The sequence below is a fragment of the Pygoscelis adeliae genome, unplaced genomic scaffold (genome assembly GCF_000699105.1).
Source record: "Pygoscelis adeliae isolate BGI_AS28 unplaced genomic scaffold, ASM69910v1 Scaffold42, whole genome shotgun sequence".
Classification (NCBI taxonomy): Eukaryota; Metazoa; Chordata; class Aves; order Sphenisciformes; family Spheniscidae; genus Pygoscelis; species Pygoscelis adeliae.
The window spans coordinates 9,759,784-9,775,516 of NW_008824283.1; the positions used below are offsets into that span (position 1 = coordinate 9,759,784).

General features: G+C 38.3%; 1 protein-coding gene across 1 annotated transcript in view; it reads left to right on the forward strand.

Moving 5' to 3' along the window:
• Window positions 1-15,733, forward strand: part of PPP4R1 (protein phosphatase 4, regulatory subunit 1) — a 56,697-nt gene that overhangs the window by 12,009 nt on the left and 28,955 nt on the right. Inside the window, exons 3-8 of the mRNA XM_009318590.1 lie at window positions 6,885-7,027; window positions 8,402-8,548; window positions 10,133-10,240; window positions 10,983-11,048; window positions 13,386-13,544; window positions 14,644-14,774. Coding sequence (XP_009316865.1) covers window positions 6,885-7,027; window positions 8,402-8,548; window positions 10,133-10,240; window positions 10,983-11,048; window positions 13,386-13,544; window positions 14,644-14,774 — 754 coding nt within the window. The remainder of the gene's footprint in view (window positions 1-6,884; window positions 7,028-8,401; window positions 8,549-10,132; window positions 10,241-10,982; window positions 11,049-13,385; window positions 13,545-14,643; window positions 14,775-15,733) is intronic.

Consider the following 15,733-nt stretch of genomic DNA (forward strand, 5'->3'; position numbering starts at 1 on the left):
CTAGATTTTTTTTCCTCCTGAATGAAAAGTAGTCTCTTTACTGCATAGAATAGGTTGTGAATGCAGTTTGCAAAACAAGCTGAATTTAAAAAACAATTATTAGACTAATTGGTCATTAAGTTGTGAAGCTGTATAATCAGGCTTAATGTGGATGGCCTCACAACCTTAATTACTTAATAGTGTGCTTAACCTATGTTAGTAAGACCATTTCAATTACTGCTGTTGGTATAGTGAGAGATGCCAGCAATACCTGTCGAATAGCACATATTACAGCATTTCATTTAACAAAATCTTCATATGTAAGCAATATTAATGGGAATGCTAATATTTGCCTTTCCCAGTTGTCAATAGCTCCACCTGTGTTTTCTCCTCTCCATCTTCATGTTTCTGGATTTTTCCATACCTCTTCTCCCATCTCCTGCTACACTCAGAATTTTTTCCTTTGCTTGATGTGATCATCTTTTGTCTCTCCATGCATCTGATGGATGACTCACAGTGACTTTACCCTCTCTCATCAGTCTGTATTTCACTCCTCGCTCTGCCAGTCAGTAATGAAGTCCATTTCTGCTTAGTAAGAGAAACGAACCTGACTACTGAAGCAGCACGCACGTCAGACACATCAGTCTTTCTGATGGGCTCCTAAGCTAAAAGGGATGGGCTCTGGTTACAGTGTATTTTCACTTGTCTAGATTTTCTTTTGTCTTCAGAAAAGGTAGGAAAGTTGGAGGCACAGATGAAGCAGGAAATGAGAGAAATCCGAAAGAGAAAATACAGATGACACTAGAAGGAAAAAAAGAGGGGAAGGGCAAGTTATATTTGGGAAAGAAGGGAATAGATAAAGTTTGAGTTGATAAACTGTAGAATTTATTTAAACTTTGTCTTTGATTATGCAAATGACGTTCACTTTGAGAACAGACATGTAAAAATCCAGTACTATTGCCATGCCGTTGGCAGATTGGCGTCTTAGTATGCTGTGGACCTTATATTCAGGCTGAATACAGAAATGGGGATCTATGCAGGGGGAAGGGCATGAAGGTGTTTTCTGTGCTGCTTGTTTCTATCTAGCACATATAAATCAATATTTTCATTTGCCTTTCACCAAATTAATTTTTTTTTTTAAAGAATGAAAGTGTAAATGCAAAGCTATGCACTTACACCTTTACTTATTACTCACAACCTTTAATGAGATCAAATATTAATATTATTAATATTCAGATGCACTTAAAACATTCATCGAAGTTGTCAGTTAAAGCAGCATTAACATCACCAGTAGTTGTTCTTCATACACACTTTTACAACACAAAAACCTTACAGCCCCTCACAAATGTAGGGGAAATTGATTGCTGCTTGTATTCCAGAATGGTCATTTTGGGATGATGAAAGATTTACAGAATTTCTTCTAAATACTGTATGTTGTTGCAGAATAAGCTATTGTGAAATAAATCTGCTTGTGAGCTGGCTCTGGAATAATTACTTCATTTACAAATAACTGTTCTGGAGCAATTAGTTGGTATTATACTGTGCAGCTCTGCAATAATCCCCTTTTAATTTCCAGTATGCAGCTAACCGTGGTGTTTTACTTCTTCGTAGCTGAAGTGGAATACAGGGTGAACTGAAGCCTCAGCAGGGGTGAAATAAACATTACACATTTATATAGGAAAGCTAAGTGTATGTGCTAGGAGTAGCTAGATGAGTATGCTGGCACTTTGCTTACATGAGAGATGGTGGCAAATTCTAGGGGAAATGTAAATGTTTTTTCATGGGTGGGGAAGGAACAGTTAGTTACTACTATGATTTTGGAGTCAGTTTGGGATGTTGATTTAAATGGTGATTTGTGAAATAGCTAAAACTGAAGGTTGGCGTCGCGTGGTCTGGAAATCGAGAGAGGTAGAACTGTGTCATTTTATTCTGGCAACTTCTTTTCAAAGTTATTTCACAAACAAGAAATGGAAGTCTATGAAATGAAACTTTTCACTTTCTTCTGTCATTCTTTTAGTTTTGCTTGACTTCTAAAACTCAGTTCAGTATAATTCTGTATCTAGAGAATACATAAGACCTGATAGAATGAAATAAAGTGCTAATGAATAAGAAAAGTATAAGTTTGCTTCTGAGATCTAATTTTTTATATTAATATTTCTTTTCAAATTTTTCTGTTTTGACAAGTTGCAGCTTTTTTTCTAGTAGCCTGCTAGTTTAAGGCATACACTTGTACCTTCAGGAGATAGTTTGAAAAGAGCAGCATTTAAAAATACTTCCTCTGCCAAATGGAAAAATACTGTTCCAAGCAAATGTTATGGAGACCCTGATTGTACACAGTGATTTTCCAGAGTGCCTAAAATAGAAACTTTCAGCCTTGATGTGAAGCAAAATTCTCCACCCAGATTTTGTTTATACTGTGTGAAATCCTGGTCCTGACTGTATTGTACAGTGCAAAAAATGTATAATACAGATGTATTCCCCAGCTGGATGGGCTTATGCTTTAAGAAGCTGCGTGTAATAATTTTAACTGATACTGCCGTGCTGCGTTTGCTATGTTGATGACCAAGCCATAAATTTGGATATATCAAAAGAAAAGTTTAAACTGAAATGTCAGACACTATCATGTATTGAAGTCTGCTGGAATCTGTATTTGGAGCTGCCACCCGCCTAAGCTAAAGGCAAAGCTGAGGAATGGATGAAGGGGATGAGAAAGTGCTGTATCTTTAGTGGAAATTTTTGGCGTTGCTTGGGTCTTTAGGAAACACTATGCAAAAAAAAAAAAGCTCTACTTTAACCCCATCAGACTGCAAGATTAGGCTCTATTCACTATACACTGGAACATGTGCTTCAGCATTTGGAATAATTGAGCTCTTATTGGTAAGCTTAAGGTTCAGGTTCTTGCATAGCAGCAGTAATTCCCAAGAACAGCACAAATGCCTTTTTGATAATGAATTACGGTGTTGCGTTACACAGCCAGTTACACACACAGTGCTGGTTTGTTTGTTGGTTTGAATTGACCTTGCTAAGATCGCAGAGCCATGTACTTAAAAGATAGGGAATGTAAGAACTAAGGTGACTTTACAGTTCTAATTCATTCCTGGGCATGAATTTTTCAAATCTTCAATTGTATCATCTCATCTGTCTATGATCCTCACAAAGCCAGAGCTTACTTAGTAGCTCAGGAAGAAGAGGGCTCGCTTTACGTGAGCAGCTCTTCAATATTGTCAGGCGGTGTGGCCACTCTCTCAAGTGCTGCATAATAGATGAACCCTGTTCTGAAGAAAAAAGGTTCTTATGTTTTTGGTAGTCATTGCTCTCTTGCTGGAGTGCTTCATAAAGAAATTTATGAATTCAATTTCACAGCAAACCTAGTCAATTTGAGGGAAGGGAGTGTTGCCATTACTTTACCAGTGGGTGGGCAAATTGTAGAGGTATCAAACTCAAGACAGTCTTCCCATTTTGAGTGCCTAGTGTCCGAAGCTCTATACATAGCTCTTGATATGCTTAATACAGAGCTCTTGTTGGCTTTGATTGCAGTGGTGGATATTTCTTCAGCAGTGAAGACCCAGAGTTTGGACTGCAATCAAATGAGTAGTGTACAATTACTCTATGAAGAGTTTGGCTTGAGCATTTTGCACAGCTTCACGCTAAGCAAAGGAACAAATCAGGTTTCTCAGCATTTTACTACTTTCACTCTGTTTTGATGGTAATATCACAGTAAGCGGTTCCTGCGCCCTCTTACCATCACTTGCTTGCTTCCATCATCAGACAGTTCTACTTGAGGGAAATGTGTGATTGCACAGGGAGACCAATCTAAGTGCCAGTTCTTGCTGTTTAATCATGCGGCTGTGGTGGGGCAAAAGCTGCGTCAGCCAGATCAGTTCTTTGATATGGTTTTGTAGTCTGGCTGTACGAACAGTTGCATTGGCATAATGGAAAGGCCACCAGCAAGTTTTGGGTTTGGGAGGGTGGGAACTGCCTGAAGGAACTTTGGAAACAATTTAAGAAGCACTGCTGTCAAACATGCAGCCTCAGCCAAATTTCTCTTCCTCTATCCCCCTTCCCTCTGCCCTCCCCACATCAGTCATCTTCTGTCTGCTGCAAGGAATGAGGCAGGGGTCCTAAAGTGAGAACGAGACCCTGGTGATAAGTGTTGTGACGCAAGCCTCTTGTACCCTTAGATTATGTCCTGGGCACATTTTGAAATAGCAGCCTTAGGGGAAAGGTGGGAGCGAGTCCCTCCAGTGCTGGCACTGGGCCCTGGTTCCAGTTTCTTGTCCAGCAAGTTTCAGTCTCTCTTCCCTTTAGTTGCTAGTTTTATCTCCTTGTCACTCATCTCTCAGCCCTCCATCCCTCCTTACCCAGCCTGGTCGTTCCTCATTCTGCTCTGTTTCCCATCTGCAGCCTTTTCAAAAGAGTTAGTCTTGGGAGAGGGGCTGTATACAGTTTGTCTGCAGTGATCATGGCTTTCTCCATCTCAGATATGCTCAGCAAGGAAGGACTCACAATTTGTAGTTGCTGTGCTCCCTGTCAGCTACTGGGCAGGTGCAAATGGAGAGTGTTTTCAAGGCCTCTTAGCTCAGTCACCTTTGGGCAGGTTTTCACCCAGGTGGAAAAAATGTGTTGAGATGTAAAAGGACTCCTTTCTCTGACACATTTCAAGCCCCTCTTCTAGAAGTGAAGAAGCTAGGCCTTGTCAGATAAGAGGACCAGAATTTGATGTAGGAAGAAAATAGATGGTTTTGCCAACTTTAGTCTTGAAAACAGGTGATCTACTTTGGTTGTTTTTTTAAATTATTTTTTTTCCCCCTGAGAAAACCTCATCCTAATGAAGAATTGCAGCTTATGCTATCTCATGTTCTAAGGACTGCTCTGGCAAATTTTTATAAGGAAGTGAAAGATGAGTTACTATGATAGGAAATACAAGGCAGCTTTAATAGCAGGAGGTGCTGCAAGCTCCCAATAGAAAGTTAGACTGAAATTAGAAACTTAGACTGAGCATGGTAACTTGTTATTCTCTGACTATGTTTTTTAGAAAAACTGCAAGAAGTAGTATTTCCTTTCTTTGCATTAATATGATATGTAGAATTTAGCTTTCAGAATTAATGATCTCATTAGCTATTGTGTTTGTCCTATTTACAGGTGCTTATTTTGGTCAACTGTCACGTTTAGTGCTACAACCATAGCATTTGCCAAGCTAGAATTTAGCCTTTTGTTACCTGTTCACTTTTGTTAATTCAAGTCTACTAAAACTTGCACATAATTTGAGTAGTCTTCTTCAGGATCTGACTTCTTCAGTACAAACTTCAGGATGTTTGTATTGCTTATGGAGTTCAACCTGCACATGTTTCAGAATATCTGAAGTTTAAATAAAAAGGCTTTTGTCCTGTGTGTTCCTGTTAATGTTTTCAGAAGAGAAACAGAGCAGATTGGAAGACTTTTTTTCTTACTGTCATGAAGAGCAAACCTATTCAGTATTGATTTATCTGGGATTTCATTTTGTATTTTGAAACTTTGTCAGCAATTCATAAATGTTACAGAAGATTTTGTTATGTTTTTCTATAGGAAAAGTGATTTAAGTCTATAGCCAAAGAAATGGAGCCCATAGGCATTTGATTACTTTGTGTGCTATGATCTCTTCTGTTCTTACTGTCCTCAATGAAGAAGAGACTGCACACAGCACGGTACTTGCTTTATCTTCATTTTGTTTTATTCAGGCCTAAGTTGTCACTTGCAACCAGTGTTCAAGAAAGCCAAGTGCTGCATGCATTGGCCATGTTAAATACAACTGCAAGTTACGTGCGTCTACCTAGCAAAAGGTTGTATTTTTAGTGTATCACATTAATTCCAAGTATTCCAAGGAAGGTGGTTCTGGTCATATCATTAAGCTTTACCTGAACAAGTCACATGTAAAAATTTAGTAAGGCATGCATATCCTGTGAACAGTATACATCTTATTATTTAAAATACTGTAAATCAAATTACTGTAACTTGAGAGTAACTGATGAGTTTTCATTATGTGTTTTTTATAGATAATCAGTTCTCTAATAGTAACTACAGATGTTATCAAACTCTGAAAGGACAGAAATACGTAGTACTTAGGTCTGAAATTATGTTTGTGGGTTTTTTTTTCTGTGGACAAGTGGACTATCAGGCATGTGATAATGACCTACTTCTTAAATGGAAGCTGGTTTTTTAATAGTTTAATTTAATCCACATTTGTATTTCTTTTCTTGTTTCTCTTCTCATGCCCCAAATGGATGTGCATGTTCTGTGGGGGTTAGGATTCATTCAAGCAGTGCACTGTTCTCTGAATTAAAGAAGTGAATTAAATATTTTTTTTTAAATAGTCACCAACTTTGATGAAAAACATACCTGAAAGGTTTAACAGAAGCAACTGGAAAGATGCAGGACCTTTTCCATCTGACAAAAATATCAGTAGCCTTAAAAAGCAAAGAATGAAAAAGAGCATCGGTGGTTGTGGCTGGTTGCCCTGCTCGGTGGGGTCTTTCCTGCATGAGAGGCTGTGGCCAGGAGCACCCCTCAGTCTGTTTCTTCTCATAGTGGTACCAGTGTTGAGTTGAATTTCTCCTTAGCAGGTTTCTTGGAAGTAGGTGGTGCTCGTAGGGAGTTCAGACAGGTTCTGATATAATGTTTGGTGGCTTGCTCTCCAATACCTCTTCTTTTTTTTTTTTTACTGAGAATGTGGGACCCATCTTTTTAGTAGTTTAGTAGTACAGAGTGTAGTTGTACCTGGTTTTGCAAAAAGATGGTGCTTGTCAAAATGAAGCTTGACATAAACATACTGACATGAACACTTGAGAACATAGTTTGTATGTATTATTCTGGCAGTATGCTTGTAAACATTTATTGTGCCTTGTTTGGTTTTATTTTGACCCTGACAGAGCCAACAGTGCGGGCAGAACTGATGGAACAGGTGCCTCATATTGCTATGTTCTGTCAAGAAAACAGACCTTCAATCCCGTATGCTTTTTCGAAATACTTACTGCCTATTGTGGTACGATACCTCGCAGACCAGAATAATCAGGTAAGTGCCTTTTACAAGTAGTTTATTAGCTAGTTGGATACACCTGGTGTGAGGTTTTTCAATTCAAATAATTTAGCATCATACAAGCGTGTAATATTTTGGGGTAAAAAGGTTTTGAATGACATGAAGTACATGGCACTCTGAATTTTTAATTAAAGAAAATTTCCGACATTTTTTCATCTAACGTGATCTGTTCTGATTCGGGGCCTTTTATCTGGTATCATATTCTTATGGTCAAAATCAAACAGTCATTTTGATAAGCTTACATGATTTAAATTCTGGCAAAAAGGAACAGTAGTCATAAAAACCTGACTCCTTGGTATAATTCAGTTTAACACCATTATGTTCCTTCATAACCAGTTATTTGTATATCAATTGAATAAAGCTTTTGGACTGAACTTGCGTGGTTTGTTTCTCTGCATGTATGAGTTAGCTTGTCTAAAGCTTTCTCTAGGCTTCTCCATGTCATTTCAGACTAGACTAATCCTAGGTGATACATTACTTTAAGTATTTTAGGCCTCTGAGTTTGTCACTTTTTTTTTTCTTGCCCTTTCCGGATTTTCCATAACTAAAAATAGGTACCAAAACCTATCTTAATAGTTGGTTTGCTAATTCATGTATAATACAACAACCATACTTCTGCTTGATATTCTCTTGCTAGCAGATCAGCGATTCTGGTCATCGTCTTAACCTCTGTTGATACTCCATAGTTCATTTGGCTGGTTTGCTCTGAAACAAAGATCTCGAGGGTGTTTTCAAAATTGCTGCATTGGAGTATATAGTCTCTTGTTTTATGTAATGTTTTCTCTTCTGATGAACTTACTTTTTGAGAGGCAGGGGTTAGCCACATATGAAGTCACTTATTAATGATTATCTTGTTTTTGTACAGCCTTTTTTTGTTAGATGGGACTAAGCAAAATTGTCTCTCAGAATTTAAAATACATTTGAAATAAATGCAGTTGTTCACTGTCAGCCAAACTTGTTAATCTTAGAAAAAGAGGATTTGTTTAATAAAATTCACATTCCTTAGAAACTCTTTTACTCCCAATTAGTTGTGCCGCTTTTCTTGCGTGAGCTTTGCCATGACTACTTTTTTTGACTTTGCTGTCCTGTGTTTTGGGAAGTATGTAGGTGGACACTTTTATAATAGCATTGCCTTAGTTTATAATATGCAGGTGTTCTTGGGTTGAAAAATAACTTGTTTCAAACATGAAGTGTTTGCAAAAGTTTTGGAGCGCTTGTCCTCTCATATACTCACTGAGTGCAATTGGTATAGGTGTGTGGCATAGGTACAGCTTCCAAAATACAGGACACATATTAAAACAAAAAACTGTCTTCGAATTCCTTGATTCAGTTTCTGTCTTTTTATGATAGGTAAGAAAAACAAGCCAGGCAGCATTGTTAGTTCTGTTAGAGCAAGAACTCATAGAGAGATATGATGTGGAGACCAAAGTATGCCCTGTTCTGATAGATCTGACAGCTCCAGACAGCAATGACGATGTGAAGACGGAAGCCGTGGCTGTAAGTAGCAGCAATACCAAATCACAGAGTATAAAGTTTGCTTGAATGCTTGATGTTGCAGTGATGGTAGTGTGATTCCAAGATGCACATCCGTATGGTATTAAAGACAAAAGATTATATTGCTAGCCATAACTACTCTGTAACTTCTTCCATGCTGTGTTACACTCAAGTCAAGGTTAGATTTAAATTCAATAGCTTATATATGCTGTAAAGAAAAACCCAGCTGGACGAGACAGCGCAGGGGATTAATTTTATTGACTCCTAAAGCATCTTCTATTGTTGGCTTCTTTTTTTCCAGGTTTATTTGTTTTATGGAAGTTTAAATTGCAGATATGGAAAATTTCCATCAGTGGAAAATCTTTAACGCTTGAATTCTGTTGGTCTTTGCTGTATGTCTATTCTCTCTATTGATTTTGTTTTATTAGATGAAATAATAGGCATCTGAGTTGATTAACTCATGGTTGGTTGGTGGGGTTTTTTTTTGCATTAGACACAACCTCAATAATTAAAAATTATGTGTTGAATTAAAATAGTAAGCAAATTAATAAGTTAATTTATAAAGGAGAAATGGCAGAAGATGTATGTCCTTATGTTTCGCTTGAATTTTTGCAATTTATGTTGATGCTTTTTGCTGGGTGATTTTTCTTTTAATTATTATTCTTTTTGGTTGAGAGAGACGGCATTAATATTTTACTTTCATAATGTGGCTGGACTCGTAAACAGTAAGCAGGCTGGGCATTATTGTATTTGGCACCAAATTTCTAGTACTTTCTTGAAGAAGCTTACAAATACATAAGGGAATAGAATTTGGAGTAGAATTGTTCTACCCATCTTCATTGTTTTGAAGATATTGAAACTTGAGAAAGGTTTCTGTAGCTCACAGAGCCCCTGGAGGTTAGAAAAATAATAATTTGTTATTATAGGAAAATGAATTTAAGTAGTTCTACTGACGCGATTAGCAAAGTTAAACATAAAATTCTTTTAGATCACCTTTTTTTAAAAGTTGTAGTAAAAATTAGAATGAAAGAGCATTTAGAGGGAAAGGCTGTCACTTTCTTTGGTACTATGTGATTTCCCAGTAATTTTATGTTAGAGTTGCATATGCACAATATGGAGTGTTGTAATTAATTTTTAAATCATACAGAAGTTGTAGAAGTCACTTTAGCATATTAATTGTCAATAATTTTCTGTTAATTGTAAATATATATATTCGTTAAGTATTGGAATAGTGAAAGAATCTTGTACTTTTTTTTTAATTTTTTGTAAGTCGGATAAGATATAAGAGTGATTTCTGAGAGTTCGCTTATCTCCATTAGTTAGGAATTTGATTGTTTGGTGAAAGACCAATGTCTTCTACAGCTGTGTTACATCATGACAGGGGGAGGGTAAAAAGAAAAAAAATATGCTTTTTGCAGAAGCGGCCAAACCTTTTCAATTCAAAATAGGATTTTTTCAGTATTTTTCACAATTTTCAATAAAATTATGTGTATCAGAATGAAAGGTAAATGTAAAAAGCCTCTGCTTAACTGACATGGAATTGTGTGTTATGCAAGCATTCCTGATTAGTGTCTGTCTTACCATTAGATAATGTGCAAAATGGCCTCCATGGTGGGAAAGGACATCACGGAAAGACTTGTTCTTCCTAGGTTTTGTGAGATGTGCTGTGACTGCAGAATGTTTCATGTTCGTAAGGTATGAATTATCAGCATCTGATCTGGATTATCTGTGAAAGGAGCGTCATCAACTTGGAACTTGCATTTGTCTAAATGACTCTTTCCTGCTAGATCTCATCTGTGGCATGTATAAGTGCAAGCTATGGGGTTTCTTTTGTAGCTCGCATTTCCACAGATTTTATATTTGACACCTGAGTTTTTTCCAGAGTCCCTACCTTTATTATCAAAACCAAAGAGAGAATCTGCTTGTCCTTATGGTTGTGTAGGTAGCCACGAAAATGTGAACCAACTGTAACTGATCCAGCATCAGCCACCTGAGCTCATATCTCTGTGTGTAGGTGGAATTAAAGATACTCATTAAGATGAACTAAACCAGTACTTCATCATGGTATTTAGGTGCTGAGGCTGTGTTTTGGTTTCACCCTGCCATTGCATAGCTTATTTTCCTGATAACTTCTTGTATTCTTTCATTTGACAGCACTTTGAATGCGTTTTATCCTCCTTCCCTTTCACTTAAGTTCTGGGGTGGTTCTTTTGTGATTAAAAAAGGCTGATTAAGCTTGAAATGAGGAAAACAATTTTTAATTTTTTTTTTTTTTTAAAAAACCATGGGAACTGATGGAATGGGGAAGTGGCTGATACTGAGTTTGCACCAAAACCTGTTTTTATGGTTTTAAAAGCTGTTTACATTTTTCCTTTGATTTTGTTTGCTGTACTAAAACTATGGTCTTAGTGGTTATTTCTTGCATTTTGTCTGCAAGGTATGCGCAGCCAATTTTGGAGATATCTGCAGTGTGGTTGGGCAGCAAGCCACTGAAGAAATGCTGGTAAGCCATTTCTTAAAGGATTTTTCTTTTTAATCAAGTGACTCCACTACAAGTCAGTAGTGGAGTTAGGCAAGGTACAGAGAAGGGCAGCTAAAATGATTAGATAACTGCTACATTCCCTTAGTAAGGAGGGACTGAAAAAGCTGTGACTCTTCAGTTTTGCTGACATGATGTTATGATTGATGTTTACAAAATGTTGAAGACAGTTACTATGAATATAGAACTCTTACTTGCCAAGTCACATGGTCTAAAGCTAAGAGGTACTCAATTCTAGAGCTGGGAGAAGGATTTAAATCAGACTGAAGAAAATACCTCAGGCTGTGGAGGCAGGGAGTATTTGCAAGTTCAAAAACACATTAGGCAAGAAGTAGGCAGGAATATGTCTTCTAATGTCCATAAATGCAATGAGAGATTGCAGATACAGGCGGAGCATGGGGAGTGTAGACTGCTAGAAGTGATGAGGCTTATGTGGTCTCTTAAATGGCACCGCTTAATGTTGCTGTTCATTGATTTAATCTTTTCAAGTCAGTTTTCCTGACTATAACAAAGCCTCACAACCCCTCCTGGGAAGGAGTGAAAGAGAAAGAAAGGCAGAGAAAATAAATGAATCCAGGCAATAACAAATGAAGTGAAGGGAAGAGATACAAATTCAAAATGGAAAAGCAGGGAACTGGATGGAGCAGTGAGCAGAGGATCCTTACTGTTGCCCCCCATTCCTCTGGCAGGTCCAAGCTGCTGATGGATGTTGCTAGGCTTGGAAACATGACAGGGCTAAGGAGCAGAAATGAGCCTGTGACAGTCTCTGGGATCCTTCTTCAAGCTTTCTCCTTTTGGGGATGTGGACAGTGAGCTAGTTGAGGAGCCAGAGGAGGTGGTTGAGTCAGTGCCATGAATTAGCGAGGGACTTACATGGAGAGAGTGTAAATGCAGGCATGACTTCAACAAGAGGCTCTGCAGCCTTTTGCAGATGTGGTATTGGGCTAGATATGCCTAGTGTGACCCTCAGGGCATTTTTTTATGTTCTTACAGCATTTGCTGCCTTTTTCTCTAGGTACTGTGTGATTCAAGCCATTTGATAATGAAGTATCGTTGCACAGATTTATTTCCCGTATGTTTTTTGATTGGGGATGTAAATTGATTTCTCTCACACAAATGCCCTCTTAGTGATACATGTCATGAATTTGGATTAAAACTTTGTAGAGGGTGCAGTTAGACTATGAAATAAAAAAGTGGTGGTTATTTTATGTGAAAGCAATAACATGTGGCTGGATGGTTGGGGATCTCTTTCCATAACAGAAAATAGTATTTTCTGCTCTTCTTGGATTATTTAAAAAAAAAAAAAAGGGGGGGGGGGGGGGAGGAAAAAGCTGAATGGCTTTAGATAAAACTTCATTTTGTAACATAAATGCTTTTTTAAATCAGAAGCAAAGTCCAGAAAACTTTGCTGCAGAAAGTAGGAACAGCTGAACATCAGTAATTGAGAACAGAGTAGTTGAGAACAGTGCAAGTCATTGTATTACTTGCATCTTACCACTCTGCCTGTTGCAAGCGAAGGCAGCCGTGTAATGACCTGCATGTCTTCGACTGCCTCACCTGTGCTCTGTCCACTGTTTCATCCTTACTGTTACTGTTTCCAAAATACCCGAGCACCTGAGCAACTGCCAAATGCTTCAGTTTTATTAGTAAAACCACTGCTCTGTTCAAACCTGTTTTCTCTTGCACCACATGCAGTGTTTCTCTCATTCCCCTATTCCTCTATGCAGTTCAGGTCCTGTTTGTAGGGTAGATGGTGAGACAGAGATTGGTAAATCTAACAAGGAGACGTTTAGGTGGAAAAGAAAGGTTTTCTTTCTTTCTCAAGATGCTCTTCCTTTGCGTTTCAGTGAGAATCTTACAAAAATCTGAAGTGGTCTCTGATAGGTAAAACGTTAACGCACCAGTGTTCTTTGGTTTTGTTCCTTTCAATTTTATCTGCTTTAAAAGAGTGGTGTAGAGATGAGGTTTTGTCTTATGATAGGTTTTCTAGGCTTGGGGATATTTTTGGAGTTGGGTTTTTTGGAGGGGTTTCTTTTTGGATATAGATCAGGTTAGAAAGTTAGTACTTTCTTGCTGTTCTTCAGGTGAATTTTCCTTATCTGTATCCATAAGTAACATGAGAGCAACTGATTAGAAGGGTGGTGCTACTGAATGTGTTCTTTGTCTTGCAAATGTTAAATTAATGCATCTGTGTATGAGGGCAGAGAATGAAATGAAGGAAATGAATGTGACAAAAGAACTTGCTTTGAAACAAGTACTGCCTGTTAAGACTTGCAAACTTACTCACTGTGTTCCTAACAGCTGCCGAGGTTTTTCCAGCTCTGCTCTGATAATGTGTGGGGAGTTAGGAAAGCCTGTGCTGAATGCTTCATGGCAGTTTCTTGTGCAACATCACAGGAAGTCCGGAGGACAAAATTGTCAACCCTTTTTATTAATTTGATTAGTGATCCTTCACGATGGGTAAGAATTGCTTTTTATTTCTTGAATAGCTGTCATATTTAAAGGATTTTACTGCAATACTCCATACAGAACTTCTCCCCATAGGTGTGGATAACATAATTTGTTTCACGCACCTCAAGCAAAATTCTTCTTAGGCTGCTTATTTTGTCAATGGGTGTAGAGAGTCCCTCACAATTTCACTGCAGCATGTAAGAAAAACTGTGTCAGCGGGATAGCTTTTCTTAGCGACAGAACTGCCTGTGACTTAACATTGGTGAAAGTCATTAACAAAACTGGAAAATCAGATGTGACTTATTTGTATTTCTTTGTATGTTCTCTACCACCACCTCCTTTTTTGTGGGGACGTCGGGCAGTGGAGTGGGTTGATAGTGTTTATTGTTGGTTTTGGGTTTATTTGGTTTTGGTTTGGGTGGGGTTTTTTGTGTTTTTTTTTGGGGGGGTGTCTTTTTTTTTTTTTTGTCTTGAAGATCTACTCTTCAAACCTTGTTAAGTTTGTTATGGAGCAGACTGCTTCCAGGAGCCAAAAGTAGATCTTTTGCACAGGAGCATGAGCTCTTGGATCCTGGAAAGTTGTGCAAGTTATAGTCCAGCAGAATTAATCAAATAATAAAAATGGAGGTAGATAAGATAATTGTTGAGAAGGGAAGAATAAATAGTAGGAGAAAGGAGCAAATGAACAACATAGCCAAATAGGAAAGGGAAAGAAATGCAGAGCTTATCAGTCAAACTTATGGTAGTGACATGTCTGTTCACTGCACGTAATTTTTTCCTTTCAAGTTGTTAAAATTCTCAACTGAGCTTTCAAATTTACCTGCTTCTACTATCTAAATAATTGTGATTTCTTTGGTTGTGGGGAATAGGCCTGCCAACTTAGTTACCCATGATTTAACTGTTTTTACCCTGCTTTTTCTTAACTTTTTTTTACTTAGCACTTTATATATACAGCTGGCTGACTCTTTCCAGAAAAAAGCCTCTGCTGTTGCTTTCCTCAGTAGGCTTATGACCCTTCCAATTCCTAGTAGCAGGCGTTTGTTTTATAGGACAGCAAGCTTTATATATAGATAAATAATTTTTTTTCACCTTGGACCCTTTCCACTAGGTCCGCCAAGCTGCTTTTCAGTCTCTGGGGCCTTTCATATCAACTTTTGCTAATCCATCTAGCAGTGGCCAGTACTTTAAAGAAGAAGATGGTAAAAACCCAGAAGATTGTGGTTCTGCACAGGAAAACAGGTAAAGAATTTACTAAATCTACAAATTATTTTTTCCTCCTTGTTTTTCTTCTGTATGAACTGCAAGTTAATTTTCTTAACTTTTCTGTATAAATTGAGTATTTATCTTGGAAAATGGGAAGATCTGGAACTTCTCATCTTACTTAATGGACTCCCAGAATCTTCAGTTATTTACTAAAAATATGTGACTATTCAGTAACTTAGGATACCTTAGGATATACCTTCTGTGATGAAATGACAGACTTGATAGACAAGGGAGAGCAGTGGATATAGTCTACCTAGATTTCAGTAAGGCTTTTGACATGGTCTCCCATAAGATCCTCATAGAGAAGCTGGTGAAGTATGGGCTGAACGAGCAGTGAGGTGGATTGACAGCTGGCTGAATGGCTGGGCGCAGAGGGCGCTGATCAGCGACACATAGTTGGAAGCCAATAACAGGTCATGTGCCTCAGGGGTCAGTATTGGGTTCAGTCCTGTTTAACATCTTCATTAATGATCTGGATGGTGGAGCAGGGTGTACCCTCAGCAAGTTTGCTGGTGACACAAAACTGGGAGGAGTAGCTGATGTGCCAGAGGGTCATGCTGCCATCCAGAGGGGCCTCAATAGGCTGGAGAAATGGGCTGGCAGGAACCTCCTGAAGCTCAACAAGAGCAAAGTCCTGCACCTGGGGAGGAACAACCCCAGGCACCAGTACATGCTGGGGTCTGACTGGATGGAGAGCAGCTTTGCAGAAAAGGCCCTAAAGGTGGTGTGGTTTAACCTCAGTCGGCAACCGAGTACCACACAGCTGCTCGCTCACTCCTCACGCACCCCCCCTTCCCCCCTGCCCCCGGTGGGATGGGGGAGAGAATTGGAAGAGTAGAAGTGAGAAAAACTCGTGGGTTGAGATAAAAACAGTTTAATAATTGAAATAAAATAATAATAGCAATAATAATAATAATAATACTACACAAAGCAAG